This window comes from Myotis yumanensis, unplaced genomic scaffold (genome assembly GCF_028538775.1).
Source record: "Myotis yumanensis isolate MYYU_CA2020_CCGP unplaced genomic scaffold, mMyoYum1.0.hap1 SCAF_2, whole genome shotgun sequence".
NCBI lineage: Eukaryota > Metazoa > Chordata > Mammalia > Chiroptera > Vespertilionidae > Myotis > Myotis yumanensis.
The window spans coordinates 47527862-47552052 of record NW_027223753.1 but is presented as its reverse complement, the minus strand read 5'-3'; the positions used below and the strand labels follow the sequence as shown (position 1 = coordinate 47552052).

General features: G+C 37.2%; 2 protein-coding genes across 4 annotated transcripts in view; one reads left to right on the top strand and one right to left on the bottom strand.

The window, feature by feature from the left end:
• PDE4B (phosphodiesterase 4B) overlaps positions 1 to 24191 on the bottom strand; it is a 525239-nt gene that overhangs the window by 440626 nt on the left and 60422 nt on the right. The window contains exon 1 of one of the 3 annotated variants that reach the window (XM_070405300.1): positions 19137 to 19156. The exons of the other annotated variants lie outside the window; for them this stretch is intronic. The gene's annotated coding sequence lies outside the window, so the exon portion shown is untranslated. Of the gene's footprint in view, positions 1 to 19136; positions 19157 to 24191 lie in introns of those variants that run through there. 3 annotated transcript variants of the gene reach the window in all.
• On the top strand, positions 16020 to 16822 carry LOC139001827 (small ribosomal subunit protein eS6-like). Its single transcript, XM_070403363.1, has one exon. The coding sequence runs from the start codon at positions 16037 to 16039 to the stop codon at positions 16805 to 16807; it is 771 nt and encodes a 256-aa protein (XP_070259464.1). The 5' UTR covers positions 16020 to 16036; the 3' UTR covers positions 16808 to 16822.

Genomic DNA, 24191 nt, shown 5'->3' with positions numbered 1-24191 from the left:
ATAAGGGTTATACATGCCGTATCATTGTTGGTTATTAGTATCAGTTGTCTTTCGTTAGGCTAACATAGATTGATAATTTATCTTATGCTTGTAAGTACTATACATACATGATTTCAAATATGTGTCATAAAATCATCCAATGAAATAAGGTGGGCACAATAATCATAACAGATGAGAAAATCAAGTCTTGGAATAGTAATGAAATATGGCCAACATCTGCTAGTTCAGACTAGAGCCATTTTGGTTCTAGAGCCAAGCCTCTTAACCTAACACTATGCAGCTAATTGGATTTTATTCATCTTTTCAAGGTAGAAGTGAATGAAGTGATTTTTATTTCATTTTCTGATGTCATAAATATAAGTTAAATGGATCAGTTTTCCATAACCATCTGCTTCAACTGTGTAAGAACACAAACAGGAGTAATTTTTTAAAAATACTAAAGTTTTTAAGGCAAATGTAGGTGAGAGAAGAGTTCAGGTTTTATTAATTTGAGATTATTCTTCTATCAACAAAATTTGATTCTCAATAAATAGAACACCATATGTTTCATTAAAACAAATTATTTCTAAGGATTTCTAAGGTGATGAGTAAATATGATGACCATAAATTCCATTTCTGGCATATTGTAATAGTTTTCCTGTGGTTTTATATTTCTCCACATAAAAGGTGCTTTTAAAGTTATATTAATCTTTTATAACATTCTGTTCCATTCAAAGACTACAGTATTCCTCATATAATTTTGCCTTTTCCATTTCTCCCTTCTCCACAGATATTTAAAAGCTAAAATGAGGTAAAGGACCCTTGTTGAGTAGCAATCATGTGACTTTCTCTTTCCACAAGTTAAAGTTGTCAGCTGTAGTAATCCATCACTGATAGAAATGTCAACAAATTATGATAATCATTTTAAAATACTACATCAAATCTTGATACACCAAGGTTGTGGGATCGATCTCCAGTCAGGACACATACAAGAAGCAACCAAGGAATGCATAAATAAGTGGAACAACAAATTGATGTTTCTCTCTCTCTCTCTTAAATAAGTAAATAAATAAATACTTTTTTAATAAAGTAAAGTAAAATACTATGCCATGGCTACATGCTAGACCCAACCTTCAAGAAATGAGAAAAATAAGGGTAATATTTTGAGTTTTCAAGAAAGCTACTTTTTTTTTCAATTTAAAGATTGCTCTTTATTTTGAAATGACCTTCAAAAAAAGTTTCATTTTGTTTTGTGTGTGTGTAATTGATTTATTGAACATTCTGAACTCAGTGGGTCACAGATATGTACTGGTTTCCATTTTTCTCCGATAAGTGCTTTCCATCTGCAATGCCAAATCTATTTCATCTTCCTTCACAACAGTTCAGATTGGGTCCATAACTCTAATTTATAACTGGTTTAAATCACATATCCTCTTTTTTTTCTGGGCTCAGTGGCCAGACTACGTGAGGCCTCTCAGTAGCCAGTGTATAGAACTCTGCACCAGAAGAGGAATTGGCCTGCTTTTTCTTCCTTCTTTCCTTTTCAGGTTCTATCAGGGGTGGGCAAACTTTTTGACTCGAGGGCCACAATGGGTTCTTAAACTGGACCGGAGGGCCGGAACAAAAGCATGGATGGAGTGTTTGTGTGAACTAATATAAATTCAAAGTAAACATCATTACATAAAAGGGTACGGTCTTTTTTTTTTTTTTTTTTTAGTTTTATTCATTTCAAACGGGCCGGATCCGGCCCGCGGGCCGTAGTTTGCCCACGGCTGTATCTAACTCCTTCCACATTGAAGCAGAGTAGAAGAGTTAATAAAAAGAAGCAAAACCTTCTTACTTAATGGGTATTTAATTACAGTTCTCTACTGATTGTCACTACTTCTCTGGCAAAAAGAGACTGTGTACTGATGACCTCTGTAAGACAGGTGTTCAAATGCTGGCTCTCCTTCGGGGTGAATAGGAGCATTCCTATTGGGAAAAAATAACTTTCCCACTCTCCTCCGCTCCCATCCCCATTGGTACGCATTGACACTTTTGCTGGTAAGGGCCCCTTGAGCAGTGGTCTACTCTCTTTATTGAAGAAATGGCAAAATGTCTCACGTCCCGATGCACTTGACCCAGGATAAGCTCAAACATCCTTGTCACACCAAGTGGCTGTTTTAGTGCTATCTCTCCTCTCCACCCTACTATCTTTCTCCGTTTCTCTTTCTCCTTTGCTCAACGAGGCACAGAGAACAGAGCAGAATGTGTTCTGCATAAGTGACCAATGGAGAAATGAGATACTGTGTCAATTTTTTTACCAATGTCTTTCAGACCCAAACACCATTCCTAACTGTTATATGATGCTGGGGCTGAGGCATCGCAAACTACATTTCACGGGTTCTCTTCCCAGCTGGCTTCCTGTAGTACTGACAATGGGAATTACTAGTAGGAAACTGGAAGAAGAGAAGGGACTCTCTTCTTCCTTTCAGGAGTGGAGGCAAATTGGGCACTCCCTCCTGACAGATCCAGAACCACCACACAATATCCTCAGCAAATGTCTGCTCACTAGCTTTACAGCGATCTCTTGGTGGTCCCAGCTCCTACCATGGTGACTCCTCCTCTGCACTCCTAGACTCCCGTTAACACCATCATCCCCTTTCTTCCCTCATTAGAAATGGTATCTGCTTCACCAATCTTCGGGTTACCTGGCTGGCCCTTTTTCCTTTTCATCATTCAATACTTTTGTAATTAGTTTTTGTGTGTGTTTTTTTGTTTGTTTGTTTTTTGTGTTAAATTCCTTTTGTTTTCCCATCCAGAACCTAAAAGATACAGGAGCTAATTGTCCTTTTATGGAAGGCAACTTCCATCTCTAGGCCAGTAAGTAATTCTCTTCTATAGCATAACCAATGGACACAAAACACTAGAGAGTAGGGGAGGCCAGGGGAAGGTCAAGGGGGGAAAAAAAGGAGACATATGTACTACTCTTTGTAATACTTTAAGCAATAAAACAAAATTTAAAAAAAAACCTCTTCACATTCTATCCCCCCCCCCCCCCCAGAGTAAGTTTATATGAGCACTGAAGATTGCCCGGGTGCTTAGTGGTATCAGAACCAATCTGGCATCCTCTCAGAGGGAATTGCCTGAGCACTTTTGTATACTGCTTTTTCTCCTTAGAGAATGTAGGATATTTTCAGGTTTTTAATCCCCTATTTTGGGTTACCATCCCCATTTCTTGCTTAACAGGAAAAGTCCTATTCTTCAACCTTTCAGATCTTAAAGTGGCCATTTATGAAATGATGATAACGTAATGGGACACGAACATTTCTTTCTTTTGTTTTTTAATAGCCTCAACTGACAAATTAAACAATGGCAACTTCACGTCAGCCCTCTAATTCTTTGGAGATTTTATTGATTCATAAAGTACAAATGTCTAAGAACCTCTACATTAGACCAGTGGGTCTTAACTTTATAAAATAACCGCATAAAGTCTAGTATAAGAAAAGGAGGGTCTTCTGGTTTGGGCTGGCATCTAATACAGTATGATTTGGGAGGGGGGAATTTGGACAAAGCAGAGTCTAAATTGCTATCCCCATTTGCAGCTGCACAACTGCCCAGCCATAGCCTAGCTCTGTGCTTTTGGTTTCCTCAGTTGTCAAGAGGGTTGTAAAGCAGTTGGATTATAATTATCCATAAATTTTATGAATCCAATAAAATTCTAGGAAACTAACAGGAGTAAACAAAAACTATAAAAATCAATTCTCTAAACTCAACACATGGGTAAACATGTCCAGAATTTGATACATAAAATATAAAACTCCTCCCATGAGTTTGTATCTACTAGTCTCATGACACTTTCAGAAACTCAGGACTTGCACTCAATTACAGATGCTTTTGGATTCGACAGTTAGGAAGATAAACAGAAGACAAATGTGCTTCCTCCTAAAAATTGTTGTAGTGGGATGTAATTAATGAAGAGCAAACAAATTTAAGGGAAAAAAAGTGTATGTAATATGAAATGGCATTTTCTATGTAAAACTTCTTAAGACTATGAGCACCCAACATTTAGATGTAAGCATTTCTGAGAGAGAAAAATCAGTTTGTTTAAGTATGCAATAAGTATCAAGGACTTTAGAGATAAAAATTGAAAAGCATTAAGACAATATGAACTTAAACCATTAGCTTAGCCTTGAGACAGGATAGTAAGAAGCTAGGAAAATACCTTGGTAAGTGGAATGGGGAAACTGAGACAGATAACTGATTTGAACTGGCCTCGTCCGACACCCTGATTCACCGCCTCTGTCTCCCGTGCACGGTGGATTCCTTAAGCATTAAGCCCTTAGGGCAATGAAGTTCTGATCAGCATCAAATAATCTTAGGAAAAAAGCCTCAAGTCTGTTGACCACTGAGACAGAGTTTTGGTCAAACTAGAAATAACATCTAGGATTCAGTTGTGTTTCAGCTTCAGGCCCAGAAAAGTGAAACCAGAACAAGTGATGCCATGGCTGGCATCAGGATCACATGCAATAACCAATAACTCCCTACCCTAGTGCTGACCAATCAGTAGAGAACATGACCCTGACCCTATATGCTCATTTTGATGAATAAGCATACTAAGGGCATACCTGGAAAGCTGTGATGAATATTCTATTGAGAACCTCCCCTGAGAACTCCCCTAAAATTCCTGCCGTTAGAAAACAGATGAAAACCATTAAGAGAAAGGATCCAGCATGTACACTTCTCCAGGGCACACCCATGCTTTGTTTCTTCGGGCATGTACCTTTGCTTTCTTTCTCTTAAGCTCTAGGGGTCCCCATGAGACTTGCCACCAGAGGAGCAGGGGTAGCAGCAGCTTGACCCAGGCTAACCCTCGAGCCTGTCTCCAAGGGCCCTTCTTTTCCTCTGTAATTTGTTTCCTGAGTCCACGAAGCCTAGCTGGCTAACTTTTCTGCCTCTGTGACTTTCTTTCTAAAAGGCCAAGGCAACTCTCTGAGCAAGCTGCTCAAATCTTCCTATGTGCTTTCACTTTGCATGCTAAATAAACTTCCTGTTGCTATAGAGTTCTTGGCTCTGAATTCTTTACTTGGTGAACTCAAGAACCTAGAGACAGCATCACCGCCAACAGCTTGAGTGAATGATAAGTTACAAAGAGATCATGGCATTCTTTCAATAGTCATAAGACTGCAAAGTACCTAAGTTAAAGGCTTCTCTGAGTAAACCATGTCTCCTGAACAACCACTTAAAGCCAATTTCTACTACAAAATGTGTTCTCCCTAATTACTAATAGGATACGAACTTGAAACCAATTCACATGTTGACAAGAAAGAAAAGTTCTTAGTATATCATTTGTTTGGATGAATGTTAATTTCTGACAATAACAGAACAGAAAGTGACATACTATTCCCATGTTTCTACTTGTATAAATAATGCCTTAATGAGCTTATTAGTGAGTTTCTCTCCAGTAAAACTATCTAAATGGGAAAGTTTTAATCAACTGAATTATTATTCCTACTCTAAAAAAGTCACTGCTACCAGTGATTTATCTTTTATAGTTTAAAATGCCATAAAGTGGCATATAGATTTTATGTTTCAGCCATTTTGGTTTCCATCATAAGTACTGGGAAAGGGGAAGCCCTATATTCAACTGTTATCTTCAAGCCCTATATTCAAATCAATGAACAATTTGATATTCAAAGCTCTCTCAACATCTGAAGGTTTCCATCTCTGAGTTATCATTGTACCAAAGTGGCAACATGACTAGAGAAGATTTAGAAAGAATTAGTGATTTTTACTATCTCCTAAAATGAACCATAAATGTGTATAAACAAATGTATGGATGAAAGATATTCAATTCACTTAAGCTTTTTATAGGTACCTGCTCATGCTCAAATTGGGATATTGTAATTCTACTCTCAGAGCTATTAGTAACGTTCACAAACCTATTACAGGTGTTTTAAGATCCCAATTAATTTTACCAGCTTTAAATGAGAGCACGAAAAATTATTTCATCTTTTCTTATGGCTGAGTAGTATTCCATTTGTATATATGTACCACATCTTCTTTACCCAATCATTTATTGAAGGACACTTCAGTTGTTTCCATGTCTTGGCCACCATGAATAATGTTCCAATAAACATAGAAAGATGAAATACTGCCATTTGTAACAACATGAATGGACCTTGAGAATATCACGCTAAACAAAATAAGTCAGACAGAAAAAGTTAATAACCATATGATTCCACTCATATGTGGGTTATAAAACTGAAAGCAGCCCATCAGTGTGGCTCAGTGGTTGAGCATCAACCTATGATGGTCATGGTTCTATTCCAAGTCAGAGTACATGCCTGGGTTGTGGAATCAATCCTCAGTGTGTGTGTGTGGTAGGGGTGGGGGGGCGGACAGGAGAGAGTCAATCAATGATTCTCTGTCATCATTGATGTTTCTGTCTCTCCTCTCCCTTCCTCTCTGAAATCAATAAAATATTTTTAAAAATAACTGAAAGCAACACATAAATAAGAAAAACAAACAAAAACTCATAGGCATGGACAGCAGTATGATGATTATCAGAGGAAAGGGGATAGGGGGTAAAAAAGGTAAAGGGGCTCAAATATATGGTGATAGAAGGTGATTTGACGTTGGTTGGTGGGCACACAATGCAATATATAGATTATGTATCATAAAAATTTGCACTTGAAACCTATATAATCTTATTAATCAATGTCACCTGAATAAATTTAATTTAAAAATTGCATCCATGATCCAAAATTTTCATCCATCAGGAATATTGACCACTTCTTTTCCTTTGGTTCCTCAACAACAGCAAGAAAATAACTATTGAGAACCCTCTGTGACAGGGGATGCCATGGGTAATACAAGATGAATATGATATAATCCTTGACCTTAAAATGCTCATTGTCTAGTCTTTGGAGGAATGAATCAATGATTATTCATTCTGCAATACTTAATGTGCCCTTGGCATGTGTCAGCTCACGGTGTTATGTGACAAGTGTTATGACAAGCATAGACAATGAGTTCATTAGGTGAGCAAAGGAGTGAAGGCCACCAGATGAAAATTATCAAGAAAAGCTTCACAGAGGAAGTTCCGTCATTTTATGGGTACTGTAACTAAGGAACAATCAATGAAGCCCCTCTGGTCCCCTTCTATCTATTTCCTGAGTGATCTTTATAAAAGCACAAAACTTATATTACTTACCTATTTTTCATTCTTCATGGTTTCCTGTTTTATTTAGGATCATCCCAAATCCTGAATATGATTTGTAAGTCTTTACAGATCTGACCCTTGCATGCCTTTCAGCCGTAACTTCCTGTGTTGGATTCTACCTGCCTCCCTACCTTATCCCTACATCCTTGTCCCCTTTAATTCATTTCTCTTTAGCCAAACTACATTTAGGGTTCATCCGACTGCCTTCTTGCCTCAGGACTTTTTTTGCACTATAATACCTAAAGCATTCCTCAGCCTTCAGTTTACATGTCATTTCTTCAGAAAAGTCTTTACTGACTTCCCGCATTTGTCACAAGGTCTTACCACATCATTGCTTTTTTTTCCTTACTGACAGTATTTATCTCAAGACTATTTTTATTTTTAAGAAAGCATAGTTTTGAACCTCTCAGAAGATCATAATAAATATTGTTAAATTATTTTATTTCCTGTGCCAAACAATAGATATTTACTGAAAATGTTTCAATAAATCACATAGATATGAATAAAATAGATATGCTCTATGCCTCTCCTTGGATGCACTCAAAAATTGTGATAGTCCAAAGGCAGAAGATATAAGGGGGAAAGTGATAGAACCAGAATTCCTGCTAACTACAATTATAAGCTCACAAATAACTAATATTGACAGGATATATAGTCTTACTCTTGTGGAAGGATATAATTGCTCTGTGGTAGGCACTATTCTATAGTCTCTCTATATATCACCTCATGTGATGCTCACAACTCTGTTTGTCTCCATTTTATAGGTGGTAATTCTGAAGCACGGAAACGGTAAATAACTCAGCAAGCTCACTCCTCTAGGAAAGAGCAGTAACAGGATTCACACCCAGGCATGGTGCCTCCAGGTCTCATGCAGTTAATCCTTATTTTCCATTGCCTCTTGGAAGCAGCAAATGAGTAACAGAGAACAAGCTGCAAATGAGGATGAGTTAGGGCAAAGATACAGAAGATAATTGAGAATAAAAGTGAGATTTCAAGATAAGAAAAGAGTCAGATTTTTTTTTAAATAATGAAACAAAAAAGAGATAGGATTCTATTGCTTTCATATGGAGCCTATGAAAAGCTAATCTTTTATGTAATCTAGTACAAATTTACATTAAGTTGGAAAACTTAGACTATGTGTATAAAACTGTACATCTAAAAGTAACAAAACAAAAAAAGAATACTAATTTGCCACTACTTCTTCTTATGCTTGAGCAAAAATTCACAAATATTTTCTTCTTCTAAATTAGGTCTTTGCTTCAATATCTAAAATTATTTTAAGTTAATACAGAAGATTCTTGGTATTCATTCACAAGTCTATGTTCCTATTCCTAGGCTTTTTAAAATTGTCACCAGTATAATGTTTTTCAAACATGTTTCATGGAACATGTGGGAAATGGAGAAGACTTTGGCCAAAATTTTCTTTTTAGGCTCAAAGACCCCAGACACTCATCAACTTAAACTTTTTCCTGTCTTCAAAAAACAATTGAGAACCCACTGTGTGACAGGGAATGCTATGGGTAATACAAGATAAATATGATATCATCCTTGACCTTAAAATGCTCACTTGTCTAGTCTCTGGAGTAATGAAATAACAAAGGACAAGAGTTCATTATTGTTTTAAGCAAGCAAGCACACAAAATTTCTGTGTGCTCCTTTCTCAGAAATATAAATACATTATTATAGACTTCCTGTGATGAATATCTCAAAAATGTGAGGAAATCTTCTCATGACCTCCAGTGAATTAATGATTTAACATTTACTGTTTTCAGTGAATTAATTTGATATTAACTCTGTCAATGATTTAGAAGCAGACATTCAATTTGGGGACAGTCTATCCCAGCCCTACTACAAGGTCAGGGGTTCATATTTATATGGAAATATAAAAAAAGAAGAAATCTACAAAACATAAGGCTGAACCTAATGTGACACCAGAATGCTGTGTAGTATTGTTTTGCCAGAGCATAAAGGAACAAAGGAAAATATTTTTATTGGTCATTATTTTTATATTCAGAAACTAAATTCCTAGCTTATTTTTGAAGATGTGAAATCAACCCTAAGAATGGACTCACAAGAATCTGACAAGCATCTAATATATCTGACATATAAGGGGTAAGAGAGCAGAAGGAGTAGGCATTAGCAGACACAGAGACTTGGGAGCCACAAAAATCTAAATTTTTTTCTATTTTACGTTCTGAGGCCCTGTGAAAGATTTTATTTAACAAGAGCTGCTGCCACTTAAAAAGAAAAGCTTGAAATCCACCACAGTACTGCCTATAATATGCCCATAAAATGCCATAGAGCAATGTTTTTCAAACTATTCAAGTACCATCTTTGTAACTTTTGCCATATGTGATTCCCTCATTTTACAGATGCTATAAAGAGCCCTATAAAAGTTGATTTGTCACTGATTTAATGAGTGGCATAACTAGGACTAAATTTCTAGTAATCTGTACTTGGTCCACAGTTTGTTCCACTTCAGTGCCTATATTTGTTGCCTGTTAATTAAAGAGTTGTGCTTTGTTTTGTTTTCAGCAAGTCTTATTTATAAATTAGCATGATAAAACACAAAAAAAGGCCTGAATACCAATCAATTCATTTATGAATTCATGTGCTCAGGTACTCAGGCTTTCATTTCTACAAGCATTTACTGAGCACTACTGAAGGCCATGTACTGCGTAGGCATCAAGAGTCCACAGATAAAAGACATGAGTTCTTCTATCCTCAAGGATTACACAGTCTAAGTAGTAAAGTGGGAAAACAATTGATACAAGTTACATTATAGAGGTACTTACAAGATGCAGCAGTAGCATGCTGGAAGGTTATGTAAGTCTGCCTAGGAGGACCAGGAAAGGATTCACAGAGAAGGTAAATGTGAACCGTGCTCTTAAAAGATAAGTAAAGTTGTATCAGGAAAGTGAGGGAGAGCAGTTAATTAAAAAACAACAACAACAACCAAGACTTCCTCTCAATGATTTTTAGCTCCAACAAGAACCCAATTAGCAACTATAAACTCTTTAATAAGTTATTTGATTCTTCTCATCTCGTGCTTCTATTGGTAAAAAAACAACAACAACTCTTTGTTATATACTAGTATATTCCTGATATGGCTGCGATTATATATGATCAATATTCTTAAAATGTTAAAACACTGCATGCTTGTAGGATGAAGAAAGCAGTAATATTTCTGGTATTTAGTGATAGGCATTTGCAGATTCTCCAATGTAAACGATATTCAATGCATGCCAGCTGTTATATAAAGGAAAGCTCTCTGAAAGTGGATTCAGGAAAGTCTAGGTTGAGATTTCAACTCTGTCACATTTAGTTATTTACTTGACCTCTCAGAGACTGTGTTCTTATTTATAAAAACAGGCACAGTGCCTCCTATCTCACAGGGTGATTGTGAGAACTAAATAAAACAGTGAGTGGTGCCTAGCAGGGTTTTACATGTATGTAATAGGTCCTCATTAAATGATTTGCTAGTCACAACCTCATCAAAACATTTCAATTAAGTCTTTTCTCTCTTTTCCTCAACACAAAGATACCCTTTTAACTTCTTTCCTTTTAAAAAACACAACTGAAATAACATGGCATTATGTAACTTTGCTTTAGAGCTATTTATGCCTGAATTTTCTTATTACCAAGAGAACATAATTGCTTCCCTGGAGAAAAACAGTCTAAAGGGATTTGGGCAGGGGGTCAAAATAATCTGACAAGATAAACATTACAATGATAATGAGAGGACAATGATCATGAGATGAGGAAGTAATATAATGTCTGAAATGATATTAACCCCTTAGACCAGCCGTGGGCAAACTACGGCCCACGGGCCGAATCAGGCCTGTTTGAAATGAATAAAACTAAAAAAAAAAAAAAAAGACCGTACCCTTTTATGTAATGATGTTTACTTTGAATTTATATTAGTTCACACAAACACTCCATCCATGCTTTTGTTCCGGCCCTCCGGTCCAGTTTAAGAACCCATTGTGGCCCTCAAGTCAAAAAGTTTGCCCACCCCTGCCTTAGACTATAGTCTATTCACGAATAATTATAGGACATAACAAATATTTATTAATTATTATCCAACCATGAATACAATATAGAACATTCTCCTTCAATAATTAATAAAAAAAGCAACACCTATTTCCCTCTTTTACCATAAAGCTAAATAACATCATATTTTGGCCTTATTTACCCATATTTGACAGATTGTCACAATAAATAGGTCATTGTCTATCTTTGTTACACATGTGAAGTCTAAGACTATATCAATTAATACTGGATAGAGAAAAAAATTACCTTCCTAGTCCACAGCTTATATCTTTGAGCTGTTTGATTATCATCGGGTCTTGTTTTTAAGTGCTAGACAGGAAATGAGGCAATGGCCTAACGACTAAATGTTGTCAGACCTTCATTTGTTTATTTAAAGAAACAAGTAGCATAGATCTACTGTTTGGCAGGCACTGCTAACAACAGAAGATACCCAGTTTGTCTGCCAAAGAGCTCATAGTCTAGGACACTCAATGTTGAATGGGCAGCAATGAGCATTCTGCATTATTCAGAGTAGAAACACATTGAAGGCATTGATTAGCATGAACAGGAGGGTCATAGATTACACCAGAGCATGGTTTCGAAGGACGAATAGACTTCACCAGAGAAAAATAATTGGAAGAATAATCCAGTTGGAAAAAAAGTCAGACATTCAACATTATGTTTGGTGAATTATATCTAGTTTGTATGGCTCCAAAGAATAGGATCTGCAGGATGAAGAGCACTGGAAAACACAGTTAGATGTGCAAGAACATGTTGACACTGAAATGTAATGCTAAGTGACATAAACTTTATTTCATATAAAGATGTTTTTGCAGAATAATAAGCAGGGAGTCAAGTTATATAACTCTGACCTTCAGAAAATGCATTCTAATGGCAATAAGAAAGTGATTTGAAAGAAGTGGAATCTTGAAAGAAGGATAGTAAGAAGACCAAAAGGACTTTTTTTTTAAAAAAGGAAGAAAATAAGGAGAGGATAGTGACAGAAACCAAGGGTGCAAGAGGTTTTCAGGAGGAGGCACAATAAACATGTTCTTATGACACTAAAAGGTCAAGGACTAAGAAGTGTTTATTAAAAAGAGAAATTAGGTAGTCATCAGCCAGCTTTGAAAAGAAGAATCACCAGAAAGTGATAGAGGTAGAAGTATTTAGGGCACCTACGTACTAAAAAGATTGGAGTGTATCCACACGTGGGATTCAAAATAAAGACAACACTGCAGAGCCAATTTAGGTTAGCCGAGAAGAAATAACATCTAAAATAAATCATCCATTCCTCAATCTAATGACAAATGAAGAATTTCTTTTATTTCTGGAACAAAGTCCTGACCCCACCCTCATACAAACCTCCAACAAGTAACAGGCCTAGAAGGACTCATTTTGCTCAAAGATGAATGATAATCAAAAAGGAAAGAACAGATCTTTCAAAGGAAGGGAGGAAGGGATAAATAAACAAAAACAAAGAATACCACTAAAAAATATTATCATGAGACCAGATAATAATTTCAAACAAGCACACTGCTATTAAATTTTGTGTGTGCAGTCATGGCCGGTGGTTCAGTTGGTTGGAGCATCATCCCATATTACAGGTTTGATCCCTGGTCAGGGCACATAGGGGAGGCAACTGGTCACTGTTTCTCACTTCTCTCTCTTTCTCTCTCTCTCTCTTTCTCTCCCTCCCTCCCTCCTTCCCTCCCTCCCTCCCTTCCTCTTTCTCTACAATCAATAAAAAATATATATATATCCTCAGGTGAGTATTAAAAAGTGTGTGTGTGTGTGTGTGTGTGTGTGTGTAAGAGAGTGAAAGATGACTTTGTAAAATAAGTTCATAGAAGAGACACACAAGTGAGAGAACAGTACCTAATACATGGAAGGGGATACAATAAATATCTGTTAAATGAATGACTATTGTGAAACAACAATAAATAAGATGAATTCAGAATTGGCAGAGCTTAATAAAGAAGTCAAAGTGCATAGTAAATAAAAGCCATTTGGAAGCAGCAAAAAGGAGAATTGACAATGCTAGAAATATATTAGGGCATTTACTTATCTAAAGCAAGCAGAGTAAATTAGAAATGAATAAAAAGAGTTTAAAAGAATTAGAGAAATAGCGATAAGGAAAACAGCCCACACATAATTGGTGTCGCTGAAAAAGGAATCAGAAAATGGAAAAAGCATTAATATTAAGAGGCAAATATCTAAAGGCATAATTTAAGATAATTTTCCAGAAATAAAAGAACATTGAAGAAAAATGAAGACATAATGTAGTCCTGAAAAGTGACCCATAACAATATCTTAGTAAAGTTAACAGATTCAAAATGAAAAAAGAATCCTTTCAGATTCCAGTAAAGAAGTTAAGCCACTAATAATAAAATTTTAAATAAGAATTTCTACCACTACATGTATTTCTGAACTTCATATATAAGAAATCATACAATATTTTCTCTGTGCCTAGTTTCTTTTGTTCAGGCCAATGTTCACTGTGTTCCCTCTGTTCTGTCACATCTACCAGCAGTTTGTTCCTTTTTTATATTGCTGAGAAGTATTCCATTTTATCAATGTGTCATACATAATTTGTTTATCCTTTCTCCTGCTGATAGACAATTAAATTGTTAACATTTGGGGTATTATAAATATAACTGCTAAATATGTTTTTTACAAGTTTTCGTGTATTCGTGTATGTTTATTTCTCTTAGGAATTACTTGAGTAAAATTTCTGAATATACTCTTTAAATTTTCAAAAAACTGCCAAGCAATTTTATATGCCAACCAGCAATAAATGAGAATTCCAGTAGTTTGAAGTATCTACTAGCATTTGGTATTGTCAGGTGTTTTTTTAATTTAGATATTTTACGTGATATGAAACAGTATCAAATTGTGTTTTAGTTTGCATTTCCTTGATAATAGTAATGTTGAGAGGCTTGTCATGTGCTATTGGCCTTTGGCATAACATCTTTCATGAAGTATCTGATCAACTACTTTGACCATTTTTAATCAAGGTTTTTTTACTCTACTTATTAATTTTTTTGTATATGTTCCTTACTTTTAATACAAGTTCTTTTCTAGATGTATTTCCTCCAGTTTGGGGAATTGCTATTATAAGGGTTTCTGTGTATCAAAACATATTGATAAATGAATTAAACTGAAAAAAACCATAAGACACCTATAGATTAGATTTAACAATATGGCTTGACTTCTGAAAAGGGTAGATATAAAGATTATCAGATCACAGATGACATCATAGATCATCTGAGGCTGTATCCAATTCCATTAGTGACTCCTAGAACCGCTGTCTGCTTCTAAAGGGCACAATTCATTTTCTACAATGAGAAGTGAAAATATGTTCTTTTTAATATTAATCATGCAAGACATCAAAAACAATTTACATAGATGCCAACTACTATTAGTACACTTCACCCTAGACATTCAGTCCTGACTTTCATTAAATGAAAAAGCATTTCAGTCTTAAATCCATTACAGCACCGAAATATCAAACAAATGAAAGAACCAAGATTAATTGAATCAATGTAAATCTAGTAGACATTTCCTTATGTAACTCACACTTATATTACTGAAACAAGAAAGGCATGCTTTGAGACACTGGCATTGACCAGATATGACAGGCTAGTCCTTTCCTGGGGCAGACACACAGAAGATGATACATCGAAGAAGTAGAATTATTCTACATCTTTATAAGGTCTTAATAATAAAACTACCAAGGAAGAAAGAGTGGCTACCCTTTAATATATATTTCCATCAGCTGATAGTTACTTAGCTTAATTTTAAAAAATATTGATTATTCAAAATGTAAAAAGATTAGATATCCATTAGATAACTGCTCATCTTTAGTACATGACATAAGGAAGTGGGTTCTCCACACCTGAATGTTAAATGAATTAGTTAATTAAAAATAGAAGGCATATCCTAGTCTCAAGAAGCTTTTAACATATACTGAAGATAACAAAATTATGAACATCTTTCACAAATAGTTTCAAACGATAATAAGCATTTATTGATACGTAAGTACACGCTAGAGACATTAATATTCTAAGTACTTCTCTCTTTCAATTTTCACATTTCCATCCAGTAGTACTGTAATCATCCTTATTTTTACAGATGACTTGTCCCAGATCACAGAGCTAATAAGAAAGGCTGGAACACAAACCCAGGCTGTCTGACTCCAGAGCCCATGCTTCCAACCACCACATTAGCTGCTGCATCATAGTCCCGTGGTTGTCGTTAATTCTGCAGTGTGTGAGTGAGTGTGTGAGTGAGTGTGTGTGTGAGTGTGTGTGTGTGTATGTGCTTCAATTGGAGATGCAGAGCTGTAACCTTCACTTGCAAAACAAATGAAAGCGTTCTACACTCTGTCCCCTCAAGATGTTTGCATCCACTTCTTCCTTTTGCTTGTCCACTCGCCTCTAGGTACCCACATTCTTTAAAATCAGCTTAAACCACATCTCTCTCACAGGATTCTATATCTTGCTCAACTCTGATTACAGCAGACTTCAATTATTCTTTAATTGGTTGATCTTATTTTGTTTCCAAAGCTAGAGTGGAACTACATTGAGACTAAAATTAAGTATATTTTAAATTGTCACAATAACTAGCTTGTTCATTGATTAAGTTGGTTTGGATAATCAAGTTACCACAGTAAGAAAAGCAATACTGAGGCCAGATATATTTGAATCTGCTACGGTACCTAACTTATCCACTGATTAAACTTCAAATTTTAGATTTTGACTGTATTAAAATAAACAAATAGCTCTTTTTCGTGGTGCCTCGGAGGCTGTCGGCTGCTTCAGGATGAAGCTCAACATCTCTTTCCCAGCCACTGGCTGCCAGAAACTCATTGAAGTGGACGATGAACGCCAACTCCGTACCTTTTATGAGAAGCAGATGGCCACAGAGGTTGCTGAGGACGCGCTGGGTGAAGAATGGAAGAGTTATGTGGTTCGAATCAGTGGCGGGAACGACAAACAAGGCTTCCCCATGAAGCAGGGTGTCTTGCCCCATGGCCGCGTCCGCCTGCTGCTGAGTAAGGGGCACTCCTGTTACAGACCGAGGAGGACCGGAGAGAGAAAGCGCAAATCTGTTCGGAGTTGCATTGTGGATGCCAACCTCAGTGTTTTCAACTTGGTCATTGTCAAAAAAGGGGAGAAAGAGATTCCTGGTCTCACTGATATCACTGTGCCTCGCCGCCTGGGGCCCAAAAGAGCCAGCAGAATCCGCAAACTTTTTAATCTCTCTAAAGAAGATGATGTCCGCAAATTTTGTGAGAAAGCCTCTAAACAAAAAATTGTGAGAAAGCCTCTAAACAAAGGTAAGAAACCTAGGACTAAAGCACCCAAGATTCAGCGTCTTGTTACTCCACGTGTCCTGCAACACAAACGCAGGCATATTTCTCTGAAGAAACAACGTACTAAGAAAAACAAGGAAGAGGCCGCAGAATATGCTAAGCTTTTGGCTAAGAGAATGAAGGAGGCCAAAGAAAAACGCCAGGAACAGATTGTGAAAAGACATAGACTGTCCTCTCTGAGAGCTTCTACCTCTAAGTCTGAGTCCAGTCAAAAATGAGATTTTGTAACTAACAAATAACTAACAAATAAAGGAGAGCAAATATCCAAAATAAAAAAAAATAAACAAATAACTCAATGTACTGAATCACACATATTCACACATGCAGTCATGTATGAACAGACCCAGAAATGGTCTTTCCATGAAAATGCAAGCCAACATAAGGCAAATGAATTATCTTTAACTTTTTTTAGTTTCACTGAAAATAAGCAAAGATGATATTGGATTCTGTCAGGCAGAAAGAAAACAAATTCATCAAGCTTTAAAGTGAGAGAATTCCCCAAGTCATTATAAGATTTGCATTTCTAGCAATTCTAAATTCCTCATTCTCAATGGTACAAATAGGATTTTTTTTTAATTTATGAGCTAGCTGTTTAAGTTGGAGAAAGTTGAACTTTAAAACTATGGAGATTACCAAATTAACAGCTATTCAACCTTGGCATGACTCAGTTTGGGGGTACGGTTAACCTTTGATAGGATTATGAATCCACTGGAGGCTTGCAGTTCCAGGAAAATGTCTAGTGAGCATCATGACGACAAACCAAAGGAAACTTCTAAGAAATGAGCATGGCAGCCCACAATGCCAATCAGTGTGCCTGTCCTAGGGTGCCCCCACTACAGCAGCAGCCTGCCGGCGTGCAGCCTGCCAGCGTGTACTGGGAAGATTGTCCCTGTCTCTCCTCTGCCAGCTCTCAGTCAGATGCCGAGTGATCTGGCACCTCATTAAAAGAACAAATATTTTCAGCAGCAGCATGTGCCTTCCTTGGCTTCGATTCTAAGCACACTTGATATTACGGAGCATTTTATTTTTTGAAAAAGTTTATGATTTCACTTTGTTTTATATTTTTTAGCAATTGGCTTTGAGTTACCCATAATGTATATAGTGAAGTGTGAAAAGCACAGAATTAAAAATAAATGTGCATAGCATTTCACAGTGCTTTACAAAGCACTTTCACATGAGTCTCATCTAATTTCTTTAATCCCATAAGGTATATAATTACTAGCCCCATTTTGCAGATGAGCAAATGAGGCTCAGAAAGGACAAATAATTTGTCCAAGGTCAGATAACTAATAATTTGGTACAAATTAAGGACTCACATTAAGACCTCAACTCCAAGTTCTTTCCACTCTTATGGCCTAAATTGAAATGAGTTTATTTGTATCTTAAGACATTTTGACCTTCAGTGTTCTCTATTAAAATTCAAACATCCCTATTATCTGCTGCATTATTAGATTACTTTTCTTGTAAAATCTTTTTGAAAAACATTACATATATATGTGAGTACATGAAACAGAATTCTTGTATTATTATGTATTAATTATTGGATTATTTTCCATACAAATAACTATAAACCTACTTTTGCCCTACTCTGTATATCTGTGCCATAACATCAACAATATTGCATGCTATTATATTTTAAAATGTGTGCTGACCTGGTAGGCAAAAATTGATAGTTTAAAGTTTCTGTAATCAGTATTTTTAGACTATTTTTCAAGAGCAGAGATTGATATAAGAGTATGAGAGGACTAAATGGATCCCAGGAAATGGAACTGGGAAGGTACAAAAACAAAGCTACGGCTATTGTGGGTCCTGTTGGTAATTACAAGCAAGAGAAAACAATTACCCTTTACAAGAATTAGCCATCACACATGCTTTTTAAAAAGGGATGCTGTGAATTGGGCTCTCTGTGAAGCAGATACTGAGGCTGAGATCAGCGTCCCTGAGAGTTATTAGGAAGCACTCTCAGGGTTCTCATTGTGGAAGTGACAACAAGGAAGCAGGTCAGGCAAGGGGAGAAGCTGAGCTTCAGTGCAACCCCAACAAAGGTCTCAATCAACCCTATGGCTCTCCCAAGTCAAGTTCAAGGACCAAGCCCTTTATATCCCCACGTTGACCAGTAGCTGGATGCAGGCTGCTCCAGGAGAGGGATAGGACCTTGGTGAGGGCAACTGACCAAGGGCAATTCGTGAGAGAGCTGACAGCCATTCATCAGTTCTGAAGGAGGGGTCTACATGGTATATCCCAGCTTCCAGAGCACAAAGGGAGAACACACTCAAAGGGTTTAATTTAAGAGCATTTAATGAAGGGACATTGTACGGAGGAATAGGCAGGGTTAAGGAAACTGGCAATAAATGGTGAACCACCCAAAGACTAGCAGCAACAGTGGGAAATTGTTATCACCTCTAGGCCTGAAGGAGCAGGGGAAGAGGATAGTGCCACCAAAACCTCAGAACTGGAGTCAAGAATGAAGGGCTACTTGACAGAGGCTAAAGGAATACAGCCTCTGCCAAAGCTATGATCTGGGAGGGGAAGGAAGAGGTAGCATACCTCAACTGTCTTCACCTTCCCTCTCTGCTTCTTCTACTGCCTTCCATAAGCCAAAATTAATGGGAACCCCACGAGCAAAAGAGTACCTGTAATGGAGTGGAGAGAAGAGCAGAAAATGGATCTGAAGGCACACAATGAGGCAGGGAAATGTTTTGCCACTCAAACAATGACCACCTATTTAAACCTGACCTGATTCACTTTTGTCTAAATTCTGAGTCCTCACTGGTCAAAAGTCAGTGTTCTCTATTAAAATTCAAACATTCCTATTATCTGCTGCATTATTAGATTACTATTCTTCTAAAATCTTTTTGAAAAACATTACATATGTATGTGAGTACATGAAACAGAATTTATTCTTGTATTATTATGTATTAATTATTGGATTATTTTCCATACAAATAACTATAAACCTACTTTTGCCCTACCCTGTATATCTTTTAACTACCAATTTTTGCCTACCAGGTCAGCACACATTTTCAAATATAATAACATGCAATATTGTTGATGTTATGGCACAGATATACAGGGTAGGGCAAAAGTAGGTTTATAGTTATTTGTATGGAAAATAATCCAATGATGTCTGCTACCAGTAGCAGACATCATTGGAAACTCCTTCTGTCCAGGTATTACAGAGACACCAAAGCAGCATAGCTTGAGCTATTGTCCACATTATTTCTTCCCTAGCCAGACCTCTAATCTAGCCAATGAATGCACAAGCAGTAAAGAGCCAGAAACATCCATATCACCTTCTCGTGTCTTGTAGTGATGGTGATGCATATTGGAGATATTTGGGGAAGCAGAAATACTAGTGATTTGGGGAAGGCAAGCCAACTGCATTTTCCCTTCTGTAATTCCATTTCAGAGTCCTTATATGAGGCCAGAAAGATAATAGTATTAACCCTATGCTAGTCTGTGCAAGCAATGAGACTAAAAAGCAGACAGATGCAACCAATCTTCAATAATCTAGGGAGTAAATAGTCCTTAAATCTACTTAGGAATATATATTACTAGAGGCCTGGTGCACAAAATTCCTGCACGGGTGGGGTCCCTAGGCCTGGCCAGCAATCAGGGCCGATCTGGGCCAGACTGATCAGGGCCAGGCCAGAGAGAAGGCGATGGTTGCCGGGCCGGGCACGGAAGGAACGGACACTGGATGCTGATGCCACCATTGTCGGCACCCTGTCACCGCATGGTTCCCCACCTCCCCCCTTCTACTTTCCTCGCCAGGTGGGCAGCGGGCTGATTGGGGCCTGCTAGCTGGGTGGACTGACAGGGCACAGGAGGTTGGCTGCCGGCCCCAAGGAGGGAGCCAGCCCTTGGCCCCACTGGGAAAGGGGCTGCATCCGCCGCCACCCATCCCTGGTTCCCTGTCCCAGCCTGGGGCTTGCCGGCCCAGGGGGAAGGGACCCCGGGAAGTTAGCTGGCCAGCAGGGAGGGACTGCAGAAGGTTGGATGGCTGGCTATGGGAATGCACTGACCACCAGGGGACAGCTCCTGCATTGAGCGTCTGTCCCCTGGTGGTCAGTGCACATCACAGCGACTGGTCATTCCGGTTGTTCAGGTCATTCCGGCTGCTTAGGCTTTTATATATATAGATTCAATGTATAAGTGATCTTGAGCTAAAGGGTAATTGGACATTCTCTTTTCACTTTCTTTCCTATCCCTTGTACTCTAGCTATAAAGGCCCAGTCACTGTACCTGAAAAACAATTCCCTTTATATCTTTCAATACTTTTATTCTTGTTTTTCCAGTGATCAAATGCCTACCTAATCAGATTCCAGACAACCTCCTACTTCTTTCAAAATGCAGCTCAAATCACATTCTTTCTCTGTAGCTTTTCACACTTCTGCTTCCTCCAGTCTGAATTCATCTGTTCTTCTATAATACTCTTTATACAAATTAACTTTATATTATTTAGGTTTTGCATATGTTATTTATCAGTGAATTTATCTCTTCCCCAAATAACATGTTTATTTGATATCACTTTAAATCTCACTCATTTAGCAGGTATTTAACATTTGTTAAGCAAATAAATGGCCCAGTAAAATTTCATTTGAAATACCAGGGGGAATAAAAAATACCATACACCTGTGCCTGCTACACAGAAGGAATGTGTTAGTGCTGGGCCTGTGTATCCTGGGACCCACTCTTCATCCAGTATATGTTTAGGTAAGTGGATAGAGTTCAGATAATACTTAGCACATAATAACTCAACAAACCAGGTATTCTCATTATTTAAGTATTTACTAAAAATTTTTGTACTGGCTTTATAATTTTTGAAAACTTCTTTGCTAATTGCATTAATTTGGAAACATTACACAGAAACATACTTCCAGGCTATCATTTCCAACCATGAAAATATTTCAAATTGTATGAGTACAAATAACAATGATTAAATATTCTATATGTATACAATGTGTTATAAATTATAAAAATTTATTAATCAACAGCTTTAAGATGACATGTTTCAGGAGCCCTGACCACTAATAATTTAAATAATCCTATATAATAAAAGGCCAATATGCAAATCAACTAAATGGCAGAACGACCAGCCACTATGACACACACTGACCACCAGGGGGCAGGTGCTCAAGGCAGGAGCTGCCCCCTGGTGGTCAGTGCGCTACCACAGGGGGAGTGCCGCTCAGCCAGAAGCCAGACTGATGGCTGGCAAGCACAGCAGCGGTGGCGGGAGCCTCTTCTGCCTCCATGGAAGCACTAAGAATGTCCAACTGCTGGCTTAGGCCTGCTCCCTGTGAGCCATCAGTCAGACATCCCCTGAGGGTTCCCAGACTGTGAGAGGGCACAGGCTGAGCTGAGGGACTCCCCACACCCTCTGAGTGCATGAATTTCCTGCACTGGGCCTCTAGTTTATTAATAAGGACACTGAAGAATCTGGCCTAACTACTAACACTCATATAAAACAATTTTTTATTATAGTGTTATTGATTTTAGAGGGGAAGGGAAGAGAGAAACATCAATGATGAGAGAGAATCATTGATTGGCTGCCTTCTGCATGCCCCCCACTGGGAACTGAGCCTGCAACACAGGGATGTGCCCTGACTGGGAATTGAAACTGGTGACCTCCTGGTCAATGCTCAACCAATGAACCACAGCGGTAGGGCATATACAACAATTTAATAGTAAATTTTTTAATGTCCTCTTTATTTTTCTAAATTAATAAACCTCAATCTAACAAGAAAATTTACACATGTGTATGTATGTATGTATGAATGTGTCATATATATGTAACTATTAATATTTATTTAAATAATCTTACAAAATGCTAAGTGTTTTTTCATTGTGTGCTGTGATATTCATAAGAAGCTTTATGATCTGAAATCATAGATACTGGCAACTTCTTAGAGACCTGGTTTTAGTTAATTGAATTTTTATAAAAATTGATAGCATTAAACTATGTAAAAATGTTTATGATATAAAAAAATCTTACAATGTGTATGTACTGGTTATTAGTGGGGAAATCAGGATAAAATGGATAAGAAAATTATGATAAATGATTCAGGTTGAAGGTGGAACTTTAGGATAGGCAATAAAACTTTCATCCACATTGTTTTTTAAATTCTGAGAAATTCATCCTGCCCTTCCACCTTATATCATTTTTAATTACTTTGCACATGAAAATAAATAAACTGCAGTATGATAAAGATCAGAATAAAATACAAAGAAAAAAATTTATATAAATATCCTTGAATAAACCAAGGAAAAGAAAAATAATCAGAACTTGGCACAAATCTTCTGCTCCATTTATAAAGTATGTCAAGCCCCAGCACATATATGTAGAACTCAATGCTCCTATTAAATATAAGTCTTCTGCATGAAAAAAATCTTGATAACAAAAAAGAAGTGTTCATGGTCAAATATTCAATTAAAAGAGTTCTTTTACATTAGATTTGTAATTAATTCCCAAAATACAGAGTGTTCCCAAAAAAGTGTATACACACTTTAACAGCTGATAGCTTCATTGATGTTTCTTTCTTTTCAGATTTAACCCATTGGAATTAATAATGGGTTAACAGTTTGTATACTTTTTGGAGGCACAGCCTGTATTTTTCATGGCTTTTACATGTTTAAAAAAAACAATTTGGAAATGTTTGTGATTACTATTATACTAATTGCTTCATACAACATAGTTAATTTTAAGAGACAAATACCTTAAACACTGGTTCTTGCCTTTTAGCTCACACTTTATAATTCACACATATTAATCCTTTTTTTTTTTTTTTTTTAGATTACTCTAATACTTAGAAAAACTCAGTGATCCCTACCTCATAAAGCTCAGATTTTTGGCTGGCTTTCTGGGACACAATCCCTACCTTTCTTCCCAGTCATCTTTGCTGCCTCCAGCCCCACTGATCTAGTTACTTATCTTACACTCCTAGGTTCTACCTGGTTGCTCCTGCCATCTCTCTCTCCCTTTGAAGGGGAATCCCACATAAACACATACTACGCCCACATGCAACTTCAAAGCCCAACAGAATCCCTGTCTTCCCAGCCAGAGTGAAAAGGACTTCCCCTTCAGAACTGTCAGCGCACTTGACCGGCATGTGCACCACAGATCCAGAGCCCAGCATTTTCTACTTGGAATGGTTATTTTCCCAGGTCCCCTCTGGAAGGTGAGCTCCAGAAGAGCAGGGCCTTTTATCATAGCACCAGTACTTGGCATGCAGGAGGCCCAAGCCCTCAAGTTGTCTCATCTATAAAGTGCAAAAAATAATATTTTCATTTTTCCCTCACGGGGATGTTGTCAGCATCACATGAAATGATATATGTGACAGCATTTCCTTTACTGGAAATGTGGTACACAAATACTTTTATTATACTTTTTTATATCCCTCCACAATGCCTCATATATAAATTCTTTGCACATAATGCTTTGCATACAGTGAGCATTCAATGAAGTGTGCTGATTGATGGTAGATGGAAAAAAAATATCCACATCCTTTATCACTGCCATTCTGTCCTCCTTTGAAAATTGTGATGGCTAAATAGCTGCTTTTTTCCTCTCCCCTAGATATTAGGTGAATGGAGAATTAT

What these genes read in the sequence shown, in the direction of transcription:
- LOC139001827 (XM_070403363.1), top strand. Translation starts at nt 16,037, where the DNA reads ATGAAGCTCAACATCTCTTTCCCAGCCACTGGCTGCCAGAAACTCATT.